The following is a 21,655-nucleotide window of genomic DNA, read 5'->3' on the forward strand; positions in this document are numbered from 1 at the left end:
GAATACGAGTAGGGGCATACTCTAACTCCAGTGTAACACCTGATTTTCTTCTGCTTACTTAAGCCTACCAGTACCGATTAAAAATTAAATCCTTGTGGCTGGATTCTGTGAAAGGAGAAGATTAATTGGTGTGCAGAAGGTATGTCAGTCGAATGTTGAGTTCTGTCTGCACGAGGTTTAAATGGCTTAGAGGTCGACAAACATAGCTTGCCAGGTGAGCATGGTTTAGGTTGAAATCACCGTTGCAGGCTGGACCTTCTGTTTCTGTCCAGATAGAGAGGTGTAAGAGCGTTGGCCTTTCCGCGTGTGTTCGGGACTTTTTGGCTATAGCACTGTATGTAAAGAGAGCTTCCCTTTTCCTCTCTGCGCTGACCCAGCACTTCTGTACCCCAGATGTGCGGGCTTTCTTCCCACATCAAGCATTCTCTGACACCAGCTGGGTGTGTCCTACGATGCCGTTTCAACTGCTTGGTTCCGTTACCAGAGCAGTCCGCAGAACTCAAGCAAAGAGTTTACTAGTTAGAGTACTCATTTATTATAAAGGATGCAGCTCAGTGACAGTCAGGTGGCAGAGAGGCATGGAGCAAGATATGGGGACGGCGTTCGGGGCTTCCATGCCGGGCACACCACCTTCCCAGTGCCTCTATGTGTTGACCTACCCAGAGGCTCTCCAAACCCTGAGGGTTAGCGTTTTTTATATAGGTGCTTCACTACATAGGCATGATGGCTTACATCATTGGCCACTGGTGATTAACTCGACCTCCAGCCCCTGTCTCCTCTTCCCCGAGGTCAGGAAGTGGGGCTGAGCCTCCCAACCCTTCAGTCCCGCTGTTGGTCCCCCTGGCACCAGCCCCCATCCCGCGGTTATCTGGTGGCTTCCCCCAAAGCACCTGATTAATGTAAACTCAGGTGTGGTTGAAAGGGACTTGTAGGGGCGCCTGGTGGCTCAGTCAGTGAAGTGTCTGCCTTTGGCTCGGGTCATGATCTCAAGGTCCTGGCATTGAGTCCCACTTCGGGCTCTCTGCTCAGAGCAGAGAAGCTCTGCTTCTCCCTCTCCCTCTGCCACTCCCCCTGCTTGTGTGCAGATGTGCTCTCGCTCTCTTCCTCTATCAAATAAATAAAATCTTAAAAGAAAAAAGAAAGGGGCTTGTAATGAATAACAGAATGTTATATCACAGATGATCCTTTCACGTTTATGAAAGCTCCAGAGCTATTTCAGGAACCAAAAAAGACCAAATATTGGAACAAAAGATGCTTGCATTGCTCTTAGAGTTTAGGAAGTTATAAGCATCTTAGGCATTGTGCCAGGATCATAAAGAAGGCCAAGATAACAATCTCCTATTCTGTCCCAACTTCACCAGTGCCCTCGACCTTTTCCCTTTTTTTTTTTTTTTTTTCCCTCCTGCTCTTAATAATCTATTACTGTCTGGCGTTTTAGCATCTTAAGCAAGGCTGCTGGGCCCCGTCCCGTTAGGAGCGTCCCTTCTGTATGAAGATGGGAGGAGACAGGTAGACGGTGCGTGGTAACAGGTGCTCATGTGGGTCTGGGAAGAACGGACAGTCCATACGTGTATCCTGAGCACGTCGGGCAAGTAGCGTTTCCCTGAGGCAGAGTCAGTGTCCTCTTTTCTATTGTTCGAGAGGACGCCGCGTGGCGCGGAGGGCCCAGCAGGGTGCAGTGAGGGGCGCCAGGCGGGGCTAGAAGTGGGAGCCTCACCTCTAACTCACGCTCTCCTCCGCGCCTGCGGTCCGCCGGTGAGCGCCTGGCCTCCTCCTGGCTTGGCTTATGGAAGACATTCACCCCGAATCATTGAGGAGCCAAACGCGAGCTTGTTTCACTGAGTTTAGATCTATTTTAGAAGTAAAGCAGCTTCTGTTTGCCCACGGCAGTGAGGCCAGGGGCACATGTGAGTTTGAGATCAGATGAGCTACCCAAATATTTGGGACAAAAGTCAGCATCCAGTTTGGGACTTGGGTTATTTGAGGAAGCCAAATGACTATTAATAACTGGATTTACAGCTGTGTTGTTTGACCTAAATCTGTGCTGTAGATGTGTCCTCATGAACCCGTGTGACGTGAAATTGGGTGCGTAAAATTGTTTTCCCTTCCCCCTCCATGTACCTTCCAGGGGTACAGTCTCACGGGAGATATTTTGGCATCAAGTCTGTACGGAGTAGACACTTCGTCTTAGCACCCGTTTCCAGAAGCATCTGCCTCGTTCGTGCCTGGCGTGTTTGCTTCTCCGCAGAAGCGCTCTCACGGGCGGGTGGTGACCCCCACAGGGAAGGCGCGGAGCCGTCCACGCCCAGCGGGATGCACAGGATGCAAGCCATTCCAAGCATTTCTGTAAGAACGGACAGTCACCTCGGTAATGTCTTGGTGACTTCCGTAATATCATAGTGCAGTCCTTTTTTTTTTTTTTTTTTTTTAAGATTTCATGTATTTATTTGAGAGCGAGGCAGAAAGAGGGGAGAAGCAGACTCCCGCTGAGCCAGGAGCCCGATGTGGGGCTCGATCCCAGGGCCCCGAGATCATGACCTGAGCCCAAATCAAGAGTAGGATGTTTGACTGACTGAGGCACCCAGGGCCCCAGTGTAGTACGTTTTAAAAGAATGTGACGGAGAGGGACGCGTGGGTGGCTTAGTAGATTAAGCATCTCACTTCGGCTCAGGTCATGATCCCAGGGTCCTGGGATCGAGCCCGGCATCGGGCTCCCTCCTCCGCGGGGAGCCTGCTTCTCCCTCTGCCTCTGCCTCTTCCCCTGCTCGTGCTCGCTCTCTCTGACAAATCAATAAATAAAATCTTAAAAAAAAAAAAAAAAAAAAAAAAGACCGTGATGGATAAGTGTCTTCCTTGGAATCAGTCCTTTAAGACCCCTGCTTGGAAGATTCCATTATTAGTCCTTACTAGAGTTTAACAGAGTTTAAGGAAAATCCTGACTGATCCGTTCCTTTCAGAAGGGGGTGGAAGCATGTTGAGGATGCACATTGCATTTATCGTCTGGGGCCTTTATACTTCACCGTCATACTGACTCTCGGTAATGTCAGAGTTACTTCGTGTTCCCGAAAGCATAGTGGCCTGACTGCCGACAGGGGTGACCCAGGTGGCAGTGACCTGGCCGGCCCTGAGAAGGAGCAGAAGGGCAGGGCGGAAGGCACCGCGGCCGCCTCTGTGGGCAGGGACGAGATAACTCCAGTGAAAACCCACCTGGTGGGTCAACACGTGGCATGTTCTCAGAAGAAATCTCTCAGCGAGCAAGCCCGTGTGTCAGGCGGTGGCCAGTGTCTTCTGCTGGGTTTTCTCCTGGTTTTGAGGACGTGTGAGCGGCCGTTGGTGAAACGCCACCGGGCCTGTGGCACCCCTCGGCCGGCCTGCCGTGGCATCCCGCCCCAGCGGGGCGTGACCCGAGGCTGACTCGGGAACTACCGTGAGCTCTGGCCTTCACCCGACACTGACTTAGATGGTCCACTAAGGGAGAAATACTGGGCTGTTCATGGGATGAGTTCCGCCACCATAGACTTAATTGTGTTGCAGAGCTCAAATCAGGCAGCTGTTATGTGGCAGCTAAGTAGGAGTGTAGGACACATTCTAGAACTTTCCTGAAGCCCCAGACTTGTGAGTGTTCCTGCTGAGTGTTGCTTCCTCAGTTTGCAGATAAGGACAGGAGACGAGAGGACAGTGGTGTGTGTGTACCTCTCCCTCCGGGGGTCCGGATTTTCCGTGAGCCCCTCTCGGCCCACTCACCTCCCTGCCCCCAAACTCTGAGCAAGACTTCTGCCTGCTGACTCTGGCGTTGTCCTTTGTGATAGATTAATTATTGATCACATGGTAATTATGAATTACTGATTCAGCACTTTGGTCCTTTTACTATCTGGCCACGGGATTAATCTTTGACTCTTTATAACCCAATCTAAGGCAACATCTTTCCTCCTCCGACACAGGCCCGGAGACATGCAGGACCCTGCTCACAGGTTTCAAGTCGGGAGGTGGGTCCGTGTCCACGCTTCCCGCCCCCGTCTACTCCGCTCAGACAACTCTCGCTGGTCTGGGTTCCTGCCATTTCAGAAGCATCAGCTCCTCTCTTGTCGGTCCGTCCTCAGGACCCAGTGGGACCCATCTGAAGCCTACTGGGTAGAACGTCCCGTGTCCAGGCCTCCCTCAGACCCTGGCCCTGGCACCATTGCCTGGACGGTCAGGAAGCCGGGGGCCCCTGGCTTTTCTGCTCCTGCCTCAATCTTCCCATGGCTGTTCTCCACCCCCCACCCCACCCCCAGCTGACCGCACGCCCTCCCTTGCCGTAGCTGTGGGGCTACCTGCGCCCCCAGACCGTCTGCCCCTTTGGCGTCCGTGCCAGGCATCCTTCCTCAGGCAGGTTTTTGTCGCTGTTTTGCTTTGCTCTGTCTTCTTGGGCTCTTTTGCCTCATGAGACGGGGAAGCCGAAGCAAAGGCCTCCAGGCCGTGTGTGTGGTGAGTGGGAGAGGCAGGGAGGGCGAGTTGCAGAAATGTCTGTGAGCTCGTGCATCGAGCACACACCTAGAGGTGAGGTCAAACTGGTGGCTGCAAAGAGTGTTTTCAGATTCGAGGTTTGCTATTTTGCACTTGTATGTGATCGTGGGCCAGGTGCTCGACCCCCACGGGTCTGTTCCTCAGCTGTTAAACCAGTTAGTGGTCCCCGGTTTATATTGTGTTGTAGGTATCAGTGCAGTGGATGTACTGAGTAACATCTACCCCGTGCTTACCGTATGCCAGGCTCTGTTACAGAGCGGGGTAATGACCAGCCTCCTCCTGTCACCCCGCTGCGGGCAGCTCCATTGCGAACCCCGTGTCGGGCTTGTGGGCCAAGAAGTAGAAAGCTGAGCCTTGTGTCCTGGCTGTGGAGCCCGTAGCAGGAGCAGGGCTGGGGCGGGCAAGTTCTTGGCAGGTGACTTCTCTGCTCCGCCTTCCTGCCCGTAGGGGCTTGGGGCCCTGGCTTGGCGAGGGTCGCGCTGTCTTGGGCCCCGAGCCCGTCGTGCGGAGTGGGTGTCACTTACAGGAGCAGGTGGGCCTGTGGGTGACTTCACTTGCAAAGCGCTCCGGTAGGGTGGGTCTCGTTCACGGTTGCCACGTTGTGAAAAGTGACAGAGCTGAAAGTCCACAGAAGTGGGCAGTGCTGTTGGGTTGTAGTGGGTTACAAATAAGAGAAACGAACTCAGAGTAGCTTCCGCACGCGCTTGTAGGGACTGTGCTTTACGGAGCTCCCGGCCAGACCACGGCCTGGCCATAGGAGGGTTGCGAGCCGAGCCGAGCTGAGCCAGGCTGCTCGGAGCCCCAGGCTCTGTCTCTGCCCCGTGCCCCAGCCGCTCCCACATCTCCGAGTGTGGTGGCTTATAACCCCCGTAGTGTATAGTCAGGGTTCTCCAGAGAAACAGAGCCAATGGGATGTGTATTTACAGGTATACGGAGGGGGGTATTTTAAGGAACTTGTTCACGTGACTGTGGAGATGCAAGTCCAAAATCTGCAGGGTAGCCAGCAGGCTGGGGACCCAGGAAAGAGTTGCAGTTCAAGTCTGGAGGCAGAATTCTTCCCTCCTTGGGGACTGTATAGCCTTTTTTTTTTTTTTTTTTTTCCTTAAATGCCTTCAGCTGATCAGACAAGGCCCACCCACATTATGGAGGGCAATCTGTCTTACTCAGAGTCTATTGATTTAAATGTTACTCTCTTTTTTTTTTTTTTTTTAAGATTTTTTATTTGACAGAGAGAGAGATAGCGAGAGCAGGAACACAAGCAGGGGAAGTGGCAGAGGGAGAAGCAGGCTTCCCGCGGAGCGGGGAGCCCGATGTGGGTCTCGATCCCAGGACCCTGGGACCATGACCTGAGCCGAAGGCAGACGCTTAACGACTGAGCCACCCAGGCGCCCTCATCTAAAAAATACTTCACAGAGGGGCGCCTGGGTGGTACAGGCAGTTAAGCGTCTGACTGCGGTTTCCACTCAGCTCACGATCTCAGGGCCTCAAGATCAAGCCCCGCATCCAGCTCTGTGCTCAGCAGGAGTCTGCTCAAGACTCTCCCTACCCCTCCCCACTGTGTGCTCGCTCACTCTCTCTCAAAATAAATAAATCTTAAAAAAAAAAAAAAAAAAAACTTTCACAGAAACATCTAGAATCCTGTTTGACCAAATATCTGCATCCTGGCCAAGCTGATAACATCCAAGTTCCCATCAGAGTCTCTAGGGCACATCTCCTCTGTTTTCTGTCCCTTCCCCCTGACATTCTCTGTGCTTTTGTCTCTGCGTCTGTGTCAGGCCTCCCCTGCTCTCAGGCCAGTCGAAAGCAGAGGAGGGCACCTGGAGGTCAGCAGGTGCACGTTCCATCAGCCTCCCCCTGTGAGCCCTTCCGCGTGGCTTGGCCCTCCCGGAGCCCTGAGCAGGCTGAGGCCTCTGTCCGTGTCAGGTGCCTCTCCCTCGTTCACTTCTAGAATTTCTGGGAAGGGAGAAGTCCCGATTCATCTAGTTAGGGCTCGACGTCCACCTGTTGTGGTCTGGCCAACTGAGGCCAGCGCAGTGGCGTCATCATGCTGTGTGGCCCGGGCCGTGTGTGGCCCCTCCACGCCGAGGGGTCCAAGAGCTAGGCAGGGGCTCCAAAGCTGTGTCCTGTCTGTGCCGACCGTGGAAATGCGGCTGGACCGAAGTTACCGAGTTGCCTGTGCAACATCAACAAATACTGATACACGTACAGCGTACGGCTCCTTATGGGATGTATACTCTCAGTTATGCTTCCCCTCCTTCACCGGGTCGTGTGAACTGTTGTGAGTTGGGGGACCTGATCCCCAAGAGGCCCATGTGCTTCTCCCGCCCCTCCCCCCTCGCTGCCGCTAAAGTTCTGCTCTGTTCTGTTTTCCCACTCTTGCCACGCACGCCCAGAGGATGACGTAGACCTGGAAGCCCTGGTGAACGACGTGAACGCGTCGCTGGAGAGTTTGTACCCAGCCTGTAGCATGCAGTCGGAGACGGTGCCCCTGCTGCAGAACGGCCAGCACGCCCGCAGCCAGCCGCCACCCTCGGGAACAAGATCCCTGCAGGCGCAGCGTTCCCAGCCTGTGCACATCCTCGCCGTCAGGTGGGACCCCGGCCCTGGAGGGGCTCGAGTCTGAGGGTGGAGAGACAGCATTGCTCTCAGCTCGGTCCAGCTCGGCCCCACGGGCTTGGACGTGGTGTCTGGGTCAGCTCTGACAACGTCCAGTGAGCACCTGTTTGGTGCCGGAGGGGGAGGAAGTCCTCGTGAGAGAATGCGCTGGAAGTAATGAAGCAGTGATCCAAGGCGGTCCGTTGAGGGCTCCAGGGCCTTACTGCGCGGAGTGGGTTCTGGGGGCCTGGAGGAGGGGCATCCCCCAGGGGATTCACTGGAAATTCCGGGGCTGGCGGGAGGGGCTTCTGGAAGCGGAGGGGGGGGTGGGATTCCTTGCAGGTGGCACATCTCTGATTTGGGTGTCGAGGGGTGAGTTGGAGCTGCGGGGAGAGGGAGATTTTGTGAGTGGAAACATCCCTGTTGTCGAAAGTGGCCAGATTTCCTCCGTCTTTATGGCGGAACGATATTCCGTTGTACCTACTGCGTTTTTCCATTCATCCGCTGATGGGTGACACGGACAGCATGCTAAGTAACCAAGCCTGCCACAGAAGGTCAGATGCCACGTGATTGCACGTCGGGGACGCATCTAAGGTGGTCAGACTCTGAGAAGCAGAGAGTGGGAGTGGTGGAGGCCAGGGGCCAAGGGAAGGGGGCCGGGAAATAGGGGACAGAGCGTCCCAAGTGTTGGTTCTACAAGGTGAGCAAATCCTGGGGATCTCCCGCAGCACAGAGTGCTCAAGTCCCAGTACTGCGGTGTAGACCGAGAACCTTGCTGAGGGGGAGGAGCCTCAGCGATCACAACAGAGAGCGGGGGCGAGGCGTTGGCAGGTTGTGGGTGTGTCGGGCAAGAGAGACTGGTGCTGGGTCGTACAGGTTACATGTTGATCACACCTCAGCGGAAGGGTGTAAACAAAAGATGACCCCGACAGGTCAGGGCCACATCCCGAAGGCCTTTGTGAGCCATTCTAGGGGAGAGCCGGGGAAGGATCTGAAGAGCTGAGCCAGGAGATTGGGTTTGGGTTTTGGCAGATCGTTCTGGCAGCCTGGTGTCCGGGGGGTGGCGGGATAGGGCACGGCCGACCTGGAGGCTGTTTCAGCCTAGAGATGGTGGTGTCCTGACCCCGATAAAGAGGGGGGCGGACGGGAGTCGTGAGCACCTGAATTCTTGGGGGGAGGGACGGGGTGTGGAGCACGTCTCGAGTGCCTGGGAAGTGGGCAGACAGGGGTGCTGCAGGCATCATGGGCCTCCTGCGGGGAGAGGTTTGTGAAATTGAGCTGAGACGCTCGCTGTGGCCGCCGCCCGGTCCCTGTGGGCCCTGAAGGTTTTCAGATGAGGATGGAGGGATGGGAGGGGGTGAGGGACCGAGGCCTCCCTGCCTCCCTGCCTTCCTGGGCTTTCTAGTGTGAGGCTGGTGGTGCCCTCCATCTTGGGCCTCAGTCAGCCTGGGGTTCCCATGGCTGTTCTTCCTCAGCACTGCATCTTCTGGGGAATCCCACTTCCTTTCCTTGGGGTCGGGGTGGTGGGGGGTCCTTTTTGCTTCCAGAAACTTCTATAAGGCTCTTTCTGGTCTGACACCCCAGTGTTCTGCAGGCCAAGGTAGCCGGCTTTGTCCCAGGAGGCAGAATAAGCACAGAGCCGTCTGCAGGGGTGGTCGCCTGCCCCTGGGCTCCTGGCCTTTCCCTGCCTCCCCCCTCCTAGTGTTTCCCCGAACTCTGCTTTCTGGAGCATCACCCCTGTGTTCTTGGCCCCTGCGGAGCTCCGTCTGGAGGGAGACCCTCTTTTCTCCCGGGCGCTTCTCTGGGCCTGGGGTCTGTCAGTCACGCGTCCAGGGAAGCCTTGTGTGGGAGACCCCTTGGGAAGACGGGGACACAGCCCGCACAGCGACCGTGCCCAGAGCTGAGTCAGGGCAGAGGATGGACAAGAAGGCCCGGGCCAGTGCGTTGCCCGGAGCCCTTGAGCCTCAAGTTCGGGCCAAATTCAGCCCTCCGCTGTGGGGCTGCCTGTACTAAGTCCCACGGGGGGTGCATGGGGCGGGCGTGCACCAGACACTCCCCCTGCTGCAGAGTGGACGCTGCGCCTCAGGCCTCGTCCCTTCTCACTTCTCTCGTGTGAGTAGCATTGTTTCTTAGCTTCAAGTGCACTTAAAAAGGGGGGTGACCGATACGGGACACACAGAGATTTATTTTGTAAGGGAGGCCTTATGTTGAGCACTTCCCTTGTGTGCTGAGCACTTCCTCTGTATAGTCTCTGTTGAGTCCTCATTTGTTAGCTGGTACGATGGCCACCGTGGCCCTCGAGGTGGGTGGTGTGGTGGCCCTCAATGCCCAGGTGACAAAACTGAGGCCCTGGGGGCAGTGACTGGCTCACATCTGGTGAGTGGGTAGTCCGGATGCAAACCCAGCCTGAGATGCCCTGAAGAGCTCAAGACTCACTGGGCCCGGTGCTGTGTGGGAGACCCACGGAGTGGGGTGTGGAGCGCCGATGGAGACAGGTGCAGGGTAGAAGCTGGGGGAGGCAGAGAGGGCTTCCTGGAAGAGGCTACCATTGGGTCCGATCCTGATCTTGAAGGAGTGGACTGCAGTGACAGCGGAGGGCAGTGGGTGTGTTCCAGCCGGGCACACGGTAGAGCACAGGCCTGCCATTCTCCTCCCCATCCCCGACCCCCGATGTTCCTGCACCTTCACCCCCTTTCCACGTCTCGGTTTGTAACAGTGGAGGGACGCAGCCTCCAGAACAGGAACTGTCTCCAGCTCCGTGTAATGGCCCTTAGTTTTGCCTCGGACGGTATTTGTGAACTGCTATAAAGCCGACGCGGGACTCTTTTTTTTTTTTTTTTTCCTTTTAAGAATAATTTACTGACTTGAAACTCACGTAACATACAATTAACCACTTCCAGCGTACAATTCAGGCATTTTTAGTACTCTTTTGGGGTTGTGTTCCCACCACCTCTACCTAGTTCCAGAAGGTTCCCACCCCTCCAGAGGAAAGCCCCTACCCATTCCGCAGTGTGTCCACGCTTCCCCTTCACACGGCCCCGGCAACCACCCACCTGCATTTCTCTTGCTGCGGATTTACCTGTTCTGGCTGTTCCAGCAGAAGGGAATCCATGTTCACTGAGCATAACATCTGGGTTTTTTTTTTTTTTTTTTAATAAGGACTTACTTTTTGAAAGACGAGTTTTAGGTTCATAGCACGCCTCAGAGAAATTTAGAATATTTCCCATACTCCCCGTGCGCACACGCTCGGCCTCCTGCACTATCCACATCCCCCACCAGGTGGTACGTTTGGTACAACGTTTGACAAGCCCGCAAGGCCGTGTCGGCACCCAAAGCCCACTGTCGGTGTCGTCCGTCCTGTGGGTGTGGACAAACGCGTAATGACACAAATGCATGCTGATACTATCACATAGGATAGTCTCACTGCCCTAAACAACATGGTTTTTAATATTTTTCACAACAGCCTATTAAGAGAAGCTTCTGCTAACATCTAGGGCATCAGAATGTTGGCATCTTGTAGATCATAAAACACTAGTGCTTCAGGTTAGTCGCTGGCTAGGCGTCGTCTTGGGGCTGGAATATAGTCACAGCGGGCCTGGCCACATCTCCGCTTCCCTGGCTCTCTGGGACAAGGGACCGCCTGTCGGCCGGACACTTGGCCATGACAGAAGCTCGTGTGGGAAGAGTGGCGTTTCTTAACCACGCACATCCACATTCTGGTATTTTTATTGAGCCACTAGAGAAGAGCCGTTCTGCACCCCAGCACGGACCTCCTTCCTGCCGTGGGAGCGGGCGCGCCGTACGTGGGCGCGTCCTGGTCCCCAGGGAAATGGCCGGACGGGCCCGTCAGGCGTCAGGATCAGTCGGTAAACAGAGAACCTGTAAGGTGATCACAGAACATTTCTCTAGTGGCAAAACTCCCAAGAAAGCGATTAATCATTAATTTAGTTGAACTGTCAAAGGAGTTCAGAAATTCTTGGAAGGTCCAGTCAATGCAAGGGCTTTCTGAGGCATAGTGTCCACAGACACCAGGAATGCTGAGCAGTCACTCAGGCTGTGCTCCCTTCCTCTGGGTGGGCGTCCGGACACTGGGCAGCAGTGCCCTCCGCCCCCAGGAGAGCCTAGCAGTGTAGATAGGAGGCCACCAGCAGAGCCCTGGGGACAGGAAACAGAGGGGCGGGCGCTTTGCAGTTGTCTCTGCTTTGACTTTGAACTTGATTCTTTTGCTGTTTTTGTAATTGCATCTGATTCATCTCACTGGGTGTGTTTGGCTTAGTTGTAGGACAAGTGGATTTTGCATTCTTGGCAGGAAATTCCCCAGAAGTGGGCAGCGTGGTGCACACTCTCTGTTGGCCTTCAGCGCCGCAAAGTGGGTGCTGCGGGGTGTTTCTGAGGACACGCAAACACGGGCTTTTGTGCTCTGGGGAGGTAGCGACACGGAGCACTTAGCTCCAGCGCACTCAGCGATCAACCACCTTGTTGTAGAAAGAAGCATTCGTTCCACGATGCAGATGAGGGCACACGAAGCCTCTTCTGCTTTTATGTGTTTGGAGAAGTGATCACTTCAAGGGCACTGGGGATAGTGAGTCTCCTGAAAATGCTCTTACAAAACCTCTTCACACATCCGTGTTTGGAGAGAACACCTGGTACGGGCCTTGCGCGGAGCATCGTTTGCCATGTAAGCGCGCTCGGGGTGCTTCTCGCCCCCGGATGTTTAATGAGTGAGGGAATCTGGACCCTTTTGAATCTGAGAATGGGAGCTTTGAAAAAAAAAAAAAACAAGAAGACTTTTCGTCCCTGTATCATACACATGACGTAAAATTGACCATCTCCGCTGTTTCGAAGTGAACGACTGCCTAGTGTTGCATATACTTATGGTGTCCTGTATGTATCTCTAGGACTGGCTCAGCTTGCAGAAAACCTCTACCCATGGCCCGGAAGCTCCCCACTCCCCTCGCCCCAGTCCCCGGCAGCGACCATTGTCCTAGCTAGGAGCTCGGCAACCCCAGGTGCCTCAGAGAGGTGGAATCTCACAAGATCTGTCACCCAGCACCATGTCCTCAGGGTTCATCCCAGCTGTAGCACGTGTCAGAATTCCCTTCCCCGGGCGGCCGAATCGTGCCCCCTTGTGTGGATGGACCACGTTTGTGTGTCTGTTCACGCATCCATGCGCACTTGGGTTGGACTTTTGCGATGCAGCCTGCTGTGACCCCGGGATCCAGGTTATCTATTTGAGCCCCTCTTTAGTTTTTTGGGGCACATCTCCAGACGTGGGATTGCTGGATCGCGTCGGGAGGTGACAGCAAACTTTTAACGAGCGGTTGTGTCTCTCTTCCCAGACGCCTGCAGGAAGAAGACCAGCAGCTCAGAACCTCGTCTCTGCCGGCCATCCCCAACCCTTTCCCTGAGCTCTGCGGCCCCGGGAGCCCGCCGGTGCTGACGCGGGGCTCCTTACCTCCAAGCCAGGCAGCTGCGAAGCAGGTGAGCACGCGCCCCTGGTTCGAGCTCCAGGCCGCCTGGCTGTGGGGTCCGGATGGATGCGCTGGCTCATTCCTTTGGAAGGAAGGGAAGGGAAGTGTGTGGGATCTTTTTTCTTCCTTCTTTTCCTCTTGCTACTGTCCTTTGACTTTATGAAACTTTTTGATTTATTGGCCAGAATTCCATTTGTTCAGTCAGAGATGTGTCTATGTGTTTTAGAAAGACTCTTATAACAGTGATGAAAAGTAACAGTTTGGTCCTTAAAGATGAATGTTAGTTCCCTGACAGAATTCCCCCCACCACATTGTCTTCCCTGGCCAGGATCTCTGGGTAAGTGAGGCATTTCTCAGGCACCCGAACTTCCACATAGTGGAAGAGTTTCCCTTAGATAGTCCTGGTCTGGAATAGGATCTGTGCAAGGCAGAAAAACTTGACCCAGAAGACGACAGCCACCTTTTTAAACTAAGAGTTTCTACCTTAAAAGTAAGACTGTGCACTGGGTATTATAGAGCCATTGTCCTCCGGGGGAGTAAACTGGGACGCGGAGAGCATCGGTAACTTAACCCAAGGTCAAATCGTCATTAATCAGCTTGTCAGAGAAATAGACTGGTGGCTCTGTCCCTCCAGGTTGGCTTGGCCTGGCCCACAGTGGGTTGCAGGCTGGGGAGGGAGACTCAGTCATGCCGTGGTGTGGGCGGTGGTGGCATAAATATAGTAATGATGACAGGAACATCTTCTGACGTTCACGGAATGATCTCTAGAGGCCAGGCGCCGTTCTACGAAGATTCCATGTTTTATGTATTTGTTTGTTCATTTATTCCTCAAAACACCCCTAAGGGTTAGGTACAAATTTTATCTCCATTTCCCAGTTGGGAAACTGAAGCCCAGCTGTAAGTGGTGGGGTTGGGCGGGACCCCAGAGTGAGCATGGGGGGGGGCGGGACCCCAGAGGGGGGATGGGGGGGGGACAGGGCCCTAGAGTGAGCATGGCGGGGAGACGGGACCCCAGAGTGAGCATGGCGGGGAGATGGGGGACCCCAGAGTGAGCATGGGGGGGGACGGGACCCCAGAGTGAGCATGGGGGGGAGGTGGGGGACCCCAGAGTGAGCATGGGGGGGCAGGACCCCAGAGTGAGCAGTGGGGGGGCAAGACCCCAGAGTGAGCAGTGGGCCTGTTGTACCTGACGGTAGGATCCAGAGCCTCTGATTTTAGCCATTAAACTAGTGTTTCCTGGGATCTTGATGGTCTTTATTGTCAGTAGGTGCATTTCAGAACTTTCTTTGCCTTTTCTACTGGAACCCCTCTCTTTTATTTCGTCTGCACTTTGCTGTCCCCACCTGTGGGGACACCCACCGTTCCCTTTCCTCTACAAACCCCCGACCCCGCGCCATGCCCGTCTGTGCTTGAGGAGGGAAGCATGTCCTCTCGCCTTGCTGGCCCCTGAGCAGGGCTGCTCCCTTTCTGACTTCATGCCTCCAGGGCAGGCTGCCTGGTCCCGCCATCAACACTTAGAAGGTGAGGTAAGTGTCCCTGTCCCGGAGCCAGTGCTGGCTGGGCTACAGCTCTTTGTCACATGCTTCCAGGACATCTGGGATGTCTGCCTCCCTGGTGACCTTCTGCTTCAAATAAGGGTCTAGACAGGCTGTCTGTGGATTGGTTGCCGAGCTTGTTTACAGCCTTACCCACCCTAAAATAAGACCAGGAAAATTTTATCTGGTTCTCGCCGCACTTGGCAGGAAAGTGGGCCTCCACCCCCACGGACTGTCCAAGTCTGTAAGCAGAATCCGGAAACTCAGGAATTTTGCGTGCTATTTTTCTTGGGAGCAGAGTGTCTGCCGTGGTGTCTGTCTTGCTGTTGCCCCGTGTCCCCCCTAGCCCGCGGGCTCCCGTGGGGCGCAGGAAGGACACCTCACGCTGGTGTGAGGTGGAGAGTCCATGGTCCTCGTCGGGTTTTACCCACCTCCGAGGGTCGCCAGTCATCCACACCAGGCTCTGACCTCCGATCTCGGGAGCCGTGTGTCACTGTTGCCGCTGCCGGGGGCCGCCCCCCGAGCCTGTGATGGCGTGGCTGCCGATGGCCACAGGAGTTTGGGCCCCTTCGCCCCGCTTGCCCACTCTGCTTTCTCCCTTCGCGCCAAGTCCGAGGGGGCAGCTGGGTCCGCGTCCAGGCAGGTTCTCCCGAGGTGGTAAACCATGCTCCATGTAGGCCCCTGACGCCACCTCGTTCACTGGACAGCACGCGGTCAGCTGGGAAAAGAAGAAAGCCTCTTACCCCTTGGGAAGGCCGTTCGCTCGGGACAGCGAGGCCGTCAGAAGAAGCCTCTTTCTGTCCGCGAGTCCGAAGGGGAGGCAGGAGCGGAGGGAGGCTTGAGCAGCCATGCACAGGGACGCCGTTCCCGCCTGAGACACTGCGCACCCCACTGCGTTCTTCCCAGACCCCCCCCCTCGCGGACAGGCCAGCAGCCTTCCTTCCAGCTCCCTGGGTGACCTCCTGCAGTGACCCTCGCTGGCTGCTCACCGTGGTGTCTGCGCACCCCGGCTCTGGGGAGCTGCTGCTGTGACGCGGTGGGGTGCATGGGCATCCTGCTCAGCACGGCGTGCCGCCTCCCTCCCCCCACCCCGGGGAGGACACCCACGTGGCGGGACAGCCCGCAGAGGGCGGCAGGTGCACTGCTGAGGTCGCAGGCTTGTGGGGGTGTCGTTCTGTCGCCTGTCCAGCGCGGCTCCTCTGTGGACGTGTGAGCTGCAGGCCGGCCACCGGGAAGGATCGGGAACCCTCAGTGGCCGCCCCACATCCTCCCGCCAGGGCGTCCGTGGGGTGCAGATGCACCTGGTCAGGCTGTGGAAGTCCTCTCGCGCCGACCCGGCCGTGGCCTGTCCTTGCCTGAGCTGACCCGAGTCTGCACAGCTGGAGCGATGTTGCGGGCTGTGTGTGTGTGTGTGTGTGTGTGTGTGTGTGTGTGTGTGTGTCCCGAGAGTTCCCCTGGCAGCCCCACCCCCCCGGGGATGGGGTAGATGAGGTGGTAGAGTGGGAACCCTGATCTTGGGCTTACGGCCTCCGGAGCTGTGAGGAGTACCTGCCCTATGAGCCTCCCATGGGTGGTACTGCGTTATGGTGGCCTGAGCCCGTGGAGAATGGAGAGTAGCGTCCTGGCTCCCCCCCGCCACCAGAAGACGTAACCAGGCGGAAGTGACCGTCCCTGCCTGGATTTGAAATCAGAGTGGCCAGGGGCCGCTGACAGCCCACCGGTCCTTTCTGCCAGGCTCTGCCTTTCCGCCCCCTAGATCTGGGGTCCTGACTCTGCTGCCCCCAGGTTGGTCCCCTAGGCTCTCACCATAAAGGGGCGGAGCTATGGTGCTCCCCACCCCCACCCCTGCCCCGACTGTGCCCCCACAGAAGTAGCACGGGACTGACATTGTTCTCACCCTGGTTCCATACCAGCCTGGCTGGGTGGCACCTGCCCTGCACCTGCTCCCAGCCCGACCAGCCTGAGCCTGGGGGAAAACTGTTGAGTCTGCAGCCTGGCAGGTGGACCCTGATCAGGAGTTGCTGGGAATGTCACGCACTCCTGGAGCCCGTGAACCCAGTGCACCCAGCGACAGCAGCCTCTGTGCCTCCTGTGGGGACCTCCCAGGCTTGCGGGGGTTTCAGTCTTGTGAGGAGTTCGAGGGGTTGCCTGTCTTAGACTCAAGCTTCTCAGGTGTTCTACCTATTTTATTGTGTTACATGAATTTTAAAGCAACAGCATTTGGTTTGTTTGTTAATATTTTATTGTATTTATTTGAGATGGTGGGGGGTGGGAGAGAGAGAGAGAGCGCGCGTGTGAGCATAGAAGGAGAGGAAGAAGCAGGCTCCCGGCTGAGCAGGACCCCGGGATCACGACCTGAGCCAAAGGCAGACGCTTCACCGACTGAGCCCCCCAGGTGCCCCTGCTTGTTAATATTTTAAACCAGAGTCTACTGACTGGCATTTAGTTTTAGGGCCTTGTCAGTAATGAGAGCACGTGTGGACCTCTTTATCTGTGTGCTTGGTAAAAAAACAGTCGTGAGGGGTGGTTTGTGTTGGGAGAAACACACCCTTTGCCCCGTGAGAGTGTCGAACCGGTGGCTCCAGCTTTGTGTGGAGTTTTCCCGGCTTATTCTAAACAGCTGGGTGATTCGTATCTGAAGGTACAGCTTCGGTGAAGGACATCGTTCCATCGCTTACGGAGCAAGTAACTTATCTGAGTGACTTAATGAAGTTGTTTAGTGACATCTCATCACATTTTTACCAGAAGTACAGATGCCTGAGAACTTCTTTGAGTGATAACATTCTCTTCCCCCAGAGGGTCATGAAATTAATCAGTGTCAGAGAGTGAATTTTTGTGGTAAAAATCAGCAAGGCATTTCTAACTGCTTGGTGACTCATTTGGAAAAGACATGCTGTCACGTGGGTCAGGCGACTGTTAGACACAGATCGTGAGCCGTGAGACCGAGCTTCAGGCCTCAGTCCCATCCTGTGGTCTAGACAGTGTCTCCGAGGGTCCCGACCGGCGATGTTCCCTTTGCTCTCGGTGCCGCGTGGACCCAGAGGACGTTGGTCCTTCTGTGTGTCTTGCTAAGCCAAGGGTGTCAGACCCCCTGGAATATTCTCTTCGAGTCATGACTGTCGTGTAGTCTGCCTGCACTTTGGTGCAGCGTGCATTTATCCGACAGCAACTATGAGTGCCTACTGTGTACCTGGCCCAGTGCCGGTGATAAGGGTCCAACGGAGGGGTGCAGCGCCTACCCTCTGACCCGCAGAGGCCAGGGCATCCCCTTGAGCTTCAGCCAGAGCCTAGAAACTGGAGGCAGGCACAGCGCTCTTGCCTGATGGGAGCTGGCTCGTCTTTCTGGCCAGACTATTGGAATTGAGGATGTGACCCTTCTGTGTGCCTGGAGCTAGCCCCGGGGGTGCAGCGTGGGGAGTAGGGAGGTGCGCAGGGCCTGGAGGGGAGGCTGGGAGAGTTTGGGGCCTGGCCCAGGGGATCAGAGGCGAATGCCTGATGCTCTTCCCTTCAAGGGACACTGGCAGGCGTGTTGAGGCTCTGGGCACAGCCTTGGCCCCCTGTCACTGCCCTAGAACGTGGGAGGAGAGGGGAGGTGAGTACAGGCACTGCTCTCTTCCTGGGGTGCTGGGTCACCAGATGTGTGCCTGGGGACAGCTGACCACACAGGCTCTTCCCACAGGCATGCCCAGGCCTGGTGCACTAGGCCTCGCTCTCCCATTTTAGCCACGACTCCTCTCCGGGACCTCCAAGGTCGGGCAGGAGGTGTCGCTGAATGGGGAGGCCCAGTGGCCGCAGACCCCGGCTGTCTCGCCCCTCGGGAGAGCGGGCTGCCCCGGGCACCGCCACCAGCTCGAATGGAGGCGCCCTCGCCCCTTCCAGAAGCTTCCCTCCCACCAGCCCCAGGACGGACCCCAGCCCTTCTCTCCGACCCTCCCTCTCAGAGGCAGGGAGCAAGGAGCCCTTCGAATGAGTGCTTTACGTGAACCGACAGCAGAAAATCGAAGGAATCAGGAGCGCACGTGGATCACGCAGGGAATCTGTGAAGTAGCAATGGCTGGGTCAGATTCCTACAAGGTCTAACACGTTTGTCCAGACGAGGGTCACTAGAAGGCGCAAGAAGTAACTCCTCCGAGCTCCGGGATGCACAAGGAGGCGGCCTCGGATGAATCGGATGACACTGGACGGGCGGTCTCGTGCGAGTCCTCAGACACCCGACCAGAAAGGCCCTGGTCGTGTCGCTTGGCTTCTCCCTCATGGTGGTTACCTTGCAGGTGCCTTTGGCTGCAAGAAACCCAAGTGGCTTCTGTTGTGAGGACATCTACTCTTACCATGCCAGCGGGTCTAGAGGCGGGGGAGACAGCCGCCCAGGCAACCTTGCTGTGTGTCGCAGAACCTGTGGCTTCTCTCACAATCCTGGCTGGCCAGGCTCGTGCATGCCCTGGCTGGTGAGCCAGGGGCCCGGCGTTGTTAAGTGGTGGAGGGAGAAACTGAGGCACCGTGTGCCGTGTTCCGACCCAGCAGGACGGACTGAGTTGGGCTCTGGGGCTGGAAGCAGGAACCTCTGCTAGGGAGGCTCTTAGAAACATCTCTATTTCCGAGTTTATTGTGTGCCTTAGTAGCTCGATGGAAACTTCTGGAAGGCCTTGTCAAGGATGGCCTTTCCTCGCAGCCAGTAAAGGTTTCCATGGAGCTCCCTGGTGCCTTGTTTCTGCAGGTTTCTCCATTTGTTATTCAAACACGATTAATTGCACATTTAACCCCATTTCTAACAGGGCATGAACATTGTCGCCACTCCAAGCCACTCTTCTCCCTTTGCTTACTTTTAAAAATTAATTTTCTGGAACTGAATTAATTGCCCTGCATAGGGTTCTGCACGTTACTAATGATCAAAGGTGGGCCTCCTGAGGCTTTAACTACCATTTAATGAATGTGCTGCTACATTAGACCGTCTTTGGCGAGAAAAACGAGCCCCCGTGGCCACGTGCAGTTAACGCCGTGGGATGTGCCAGTGTGGACGCGCCAGTGTGGACACGCCGTGCTTCCTGCTTCTCCCACCTGGGCCGGACGTCGTCCTGGAGTCCAGCGCCTTTTTGTCAGCTTCCATCCCGAAGCCTCAGCCCACACCATGCAAGCCTTCTTTTCCTTAGCACCTCCAGAACATGCCCGTGTCACCTTCCTGGGGCCTTCAGGGATCAGAACACACATCGGAACCAGGGTCACAGTGACGCATCACCCGAGTGCTGGGGTCTGAGTGGGGCACCGAGTGGGGTGAATGGTGCACTTTGGACACTCAGGACAGTTGTAGGGTCGTCCTGGGACCGGAGCCCAGGAGAGCAGTGCTCGGGCCCCCAGTGGGACAGAGAAGAAAGACACTGGTGTCCGATGACAGTCCCTTAACCAGCGCGAGGGTCTGCCTGCACACGGCAGCTCATCCCCGCCATTTTCAAAGGTAAAGCTGTCTTTACTCAGTGTTCCTCAAACCGGTTTTCCAGGGGCGCCTGGGGGCCTCAGTCGGTGAAGCGTCTGCCTTCGGCTCAGGTCATGATCCCAGGGTCCTGGGATGGAGTCCCGGATGGGGCTCCCTGCTCGGCGGGAAGTCCGCTTCTCCCTCCCCCTCTGCCGCTCCCCCCGCCTCCCCCCAAGCTTGTGCTCACTTGCTCTCTCAAATAAAATCTTTAAAAAAAAAACCAGGTTTCCCTTTCTGTCCTACCTTCAGTCCCTGTACTCTCGTGAGTGAGGTGCGGGCAGCTGCCGCCACAGCCAGGCTCCACCCCTGCCCCCTGCCCGAGCTCTGCCCCTCCTCTTGAATGAGGGCACATCACCCACTTTCCGGCTCTTTCCTTTGCCCATCCCACCTCCACTCAGTCCTGTGGCTTCCCTGGAAAAGTTCCTAGAGAAGGAATATAAACTGACTCTGTTGGTTTTCTAAAACGTTGAGTCTGCAAATGAGCCTTCACTCATCATCCCCGGAGCGGTTCAGTCAACGAAGAGATTTTTGGTATTTCTAGGTGGTCTCTGGCGGCCGTGCCTGGTAGCCCCATCTCTCCGCTTCTGCCGAGAGGTCTCGGAGGCCTGCCCCACCCCCGGTGCCTCTGGGAAAGCCTGGCCCTCTGCTGTCAACGGGGGGCTGGCGCGGGGGGCTGGCATTCCTTGTCATCGTGTCACAGAGCAACTGACACGTCCTGTCCACAGAGTGGGCTCACACTTGAAGCCCATGGGCTTCCCGGCATGCCACAGCAGTGCTCCGCACAAACAGGGATACGCCTCGTTAAGCCACATTTATGTGACATTTTCTTCCTTCTGAGGGGACGTGTGGACTCGACCAAACCAAGCAAGCAGAGCCCACGAGCAGCATACATCCCATTGCCTCCTGTTCTTTCTGCCACGGAAGGCCCCGGGAGCTGGGATGCTCCGGTTGGCAGCTCTCCCCGTGGTCGTGAGTGGGGTGCCACATCAGCAGGCTCTGAGGCAGGGTGCCCTCGGGGAATTGGGGTAGTGGGACAGAGATGCGTTAACAAGCGTGTTGTGCTCCACGGATTGGCTCAGCCTTGCGAATCTGTGCAAGAACCAGAGGCACGCAGGGACCTGATGGCCGCCCTGAGTCGTGTTCACGAGTTTCCGTGGCTGCTATGACCGTGGCCCCGTGCATCAGCCCGGGTCTCAATAACACGGAGGCTGCGAAGTGTGTCTCCCCGGGGGATGGGTCCCCCATCAGTCCTTCTGGATCAGAACCCTTCGTCATGGAGCAGTGGCTGGCTTTTCTGGTGTGCTGCCTCCCCTTGCACACTGCTGAGCTGACGGAGAACCTTGTACCCGCTTCTCTCACCCTGGGCTTTCTGGAATCTTCCTGACCTGAGTCCTGAGAAGAAAGCATGCAGGTCTGTGAACGTTGGGGAGGATCGCATTCCGTCACCGTCTTGGAGATTCACATTTCATGCCAGGTTTTGGAGGCTCTGAAAATTCCTACAGGGAAGAAACCCCACCGACGGGAGGCAGCCCAGCGCTTGCCAGACGTTTCTGATCACAGACCCACTTTCTCCATGACAAGCTTCCCACGGAACCTGCTCTGGAATAGGGTGCCAGATGGGCCAGGGCATTTTTTCGGAGTTCTCTGGGAATAGCACTAAAATAGAGGTGTCTCAGAGCCCTCGGGGTGGCCGCCTGAGAACACCCCCAGCATTTGACGGGACCCGTCTTCATGTGTCTGCAACCACGCAGGGGACCCGAGCGGGGCAGTCCTGTCGGGAAACTCTCTGAAGTCCCCACCACTAGGGTTTCTCCGGACTGTAAATATCTCTGAAAATATAAATTCTCTAAACTTGGGAGGCCCCACACTGGTCCTCAATCACAGCATCGGCTATCCTGGGACCTCCCTAACCATGGGAAGCATTGCAGAGTGAGTGTTTAGATCACCTACCTTTCCCAGGAAGACTCCGTGTACCTTTCCCCCAAATCTAAGAGCAGGAGGTGATATTCCTTGGCCGGCGGATCCGTTAATTCTTGCTACTGCTACTGTTGGTCTGCAAATTTCACGGGGAGCAGGGGAAA

The 21,655-nt window shown here is 56.1% G+C and overlaps 1 protein-coding gene across 4 annotated transcripts in view; it reads left to right on the top strand.

Annotated features, from left to right (window-relative positions):
* The window catches only part of GRB10 (growth factor receptor bound protein 10), a 172,074-nt gene that overhangs the window by 100,395 nt on the left and 50,024 nt on the right, over positions 1-21,655 (top strand). For all 4 annotated transcript variants that reach the window (XM_025853128.2, XM_073885064.1, XM_073885063.1 and 1 more), the window contains 2 exons: positions 6,900-7,095; positions 12,441-12,582. In XM_025853128.2, coding sequence (XP_025708913.1) covers positions 6,900-7,095; positions 12,441-12,582 — 338 coding nt within the window. The remainder of the gene's footprint in view (positions 1-6,899; positions 7,096-12,440; positions 12,583-21,655) is intronic.

The sequence above is a fragment of the Callorhinus ursinus genome, unplaced genomic scaffold (assembly GCF_003265705.2).
Source record: "Callorhinus ursinus isolate GAN/ISIS: 27379988/994484 unplaced genomic scaffold, GSC_fseal_2.0 scaffold60, whole genome shotgun sequence".
Classification (NCBI taxonomy): Eukaryota; Metazoa; Chordata; class Mammalia; order Carnivora; family Otariidae; genus Callorhinus; species Callorhinus ursinus.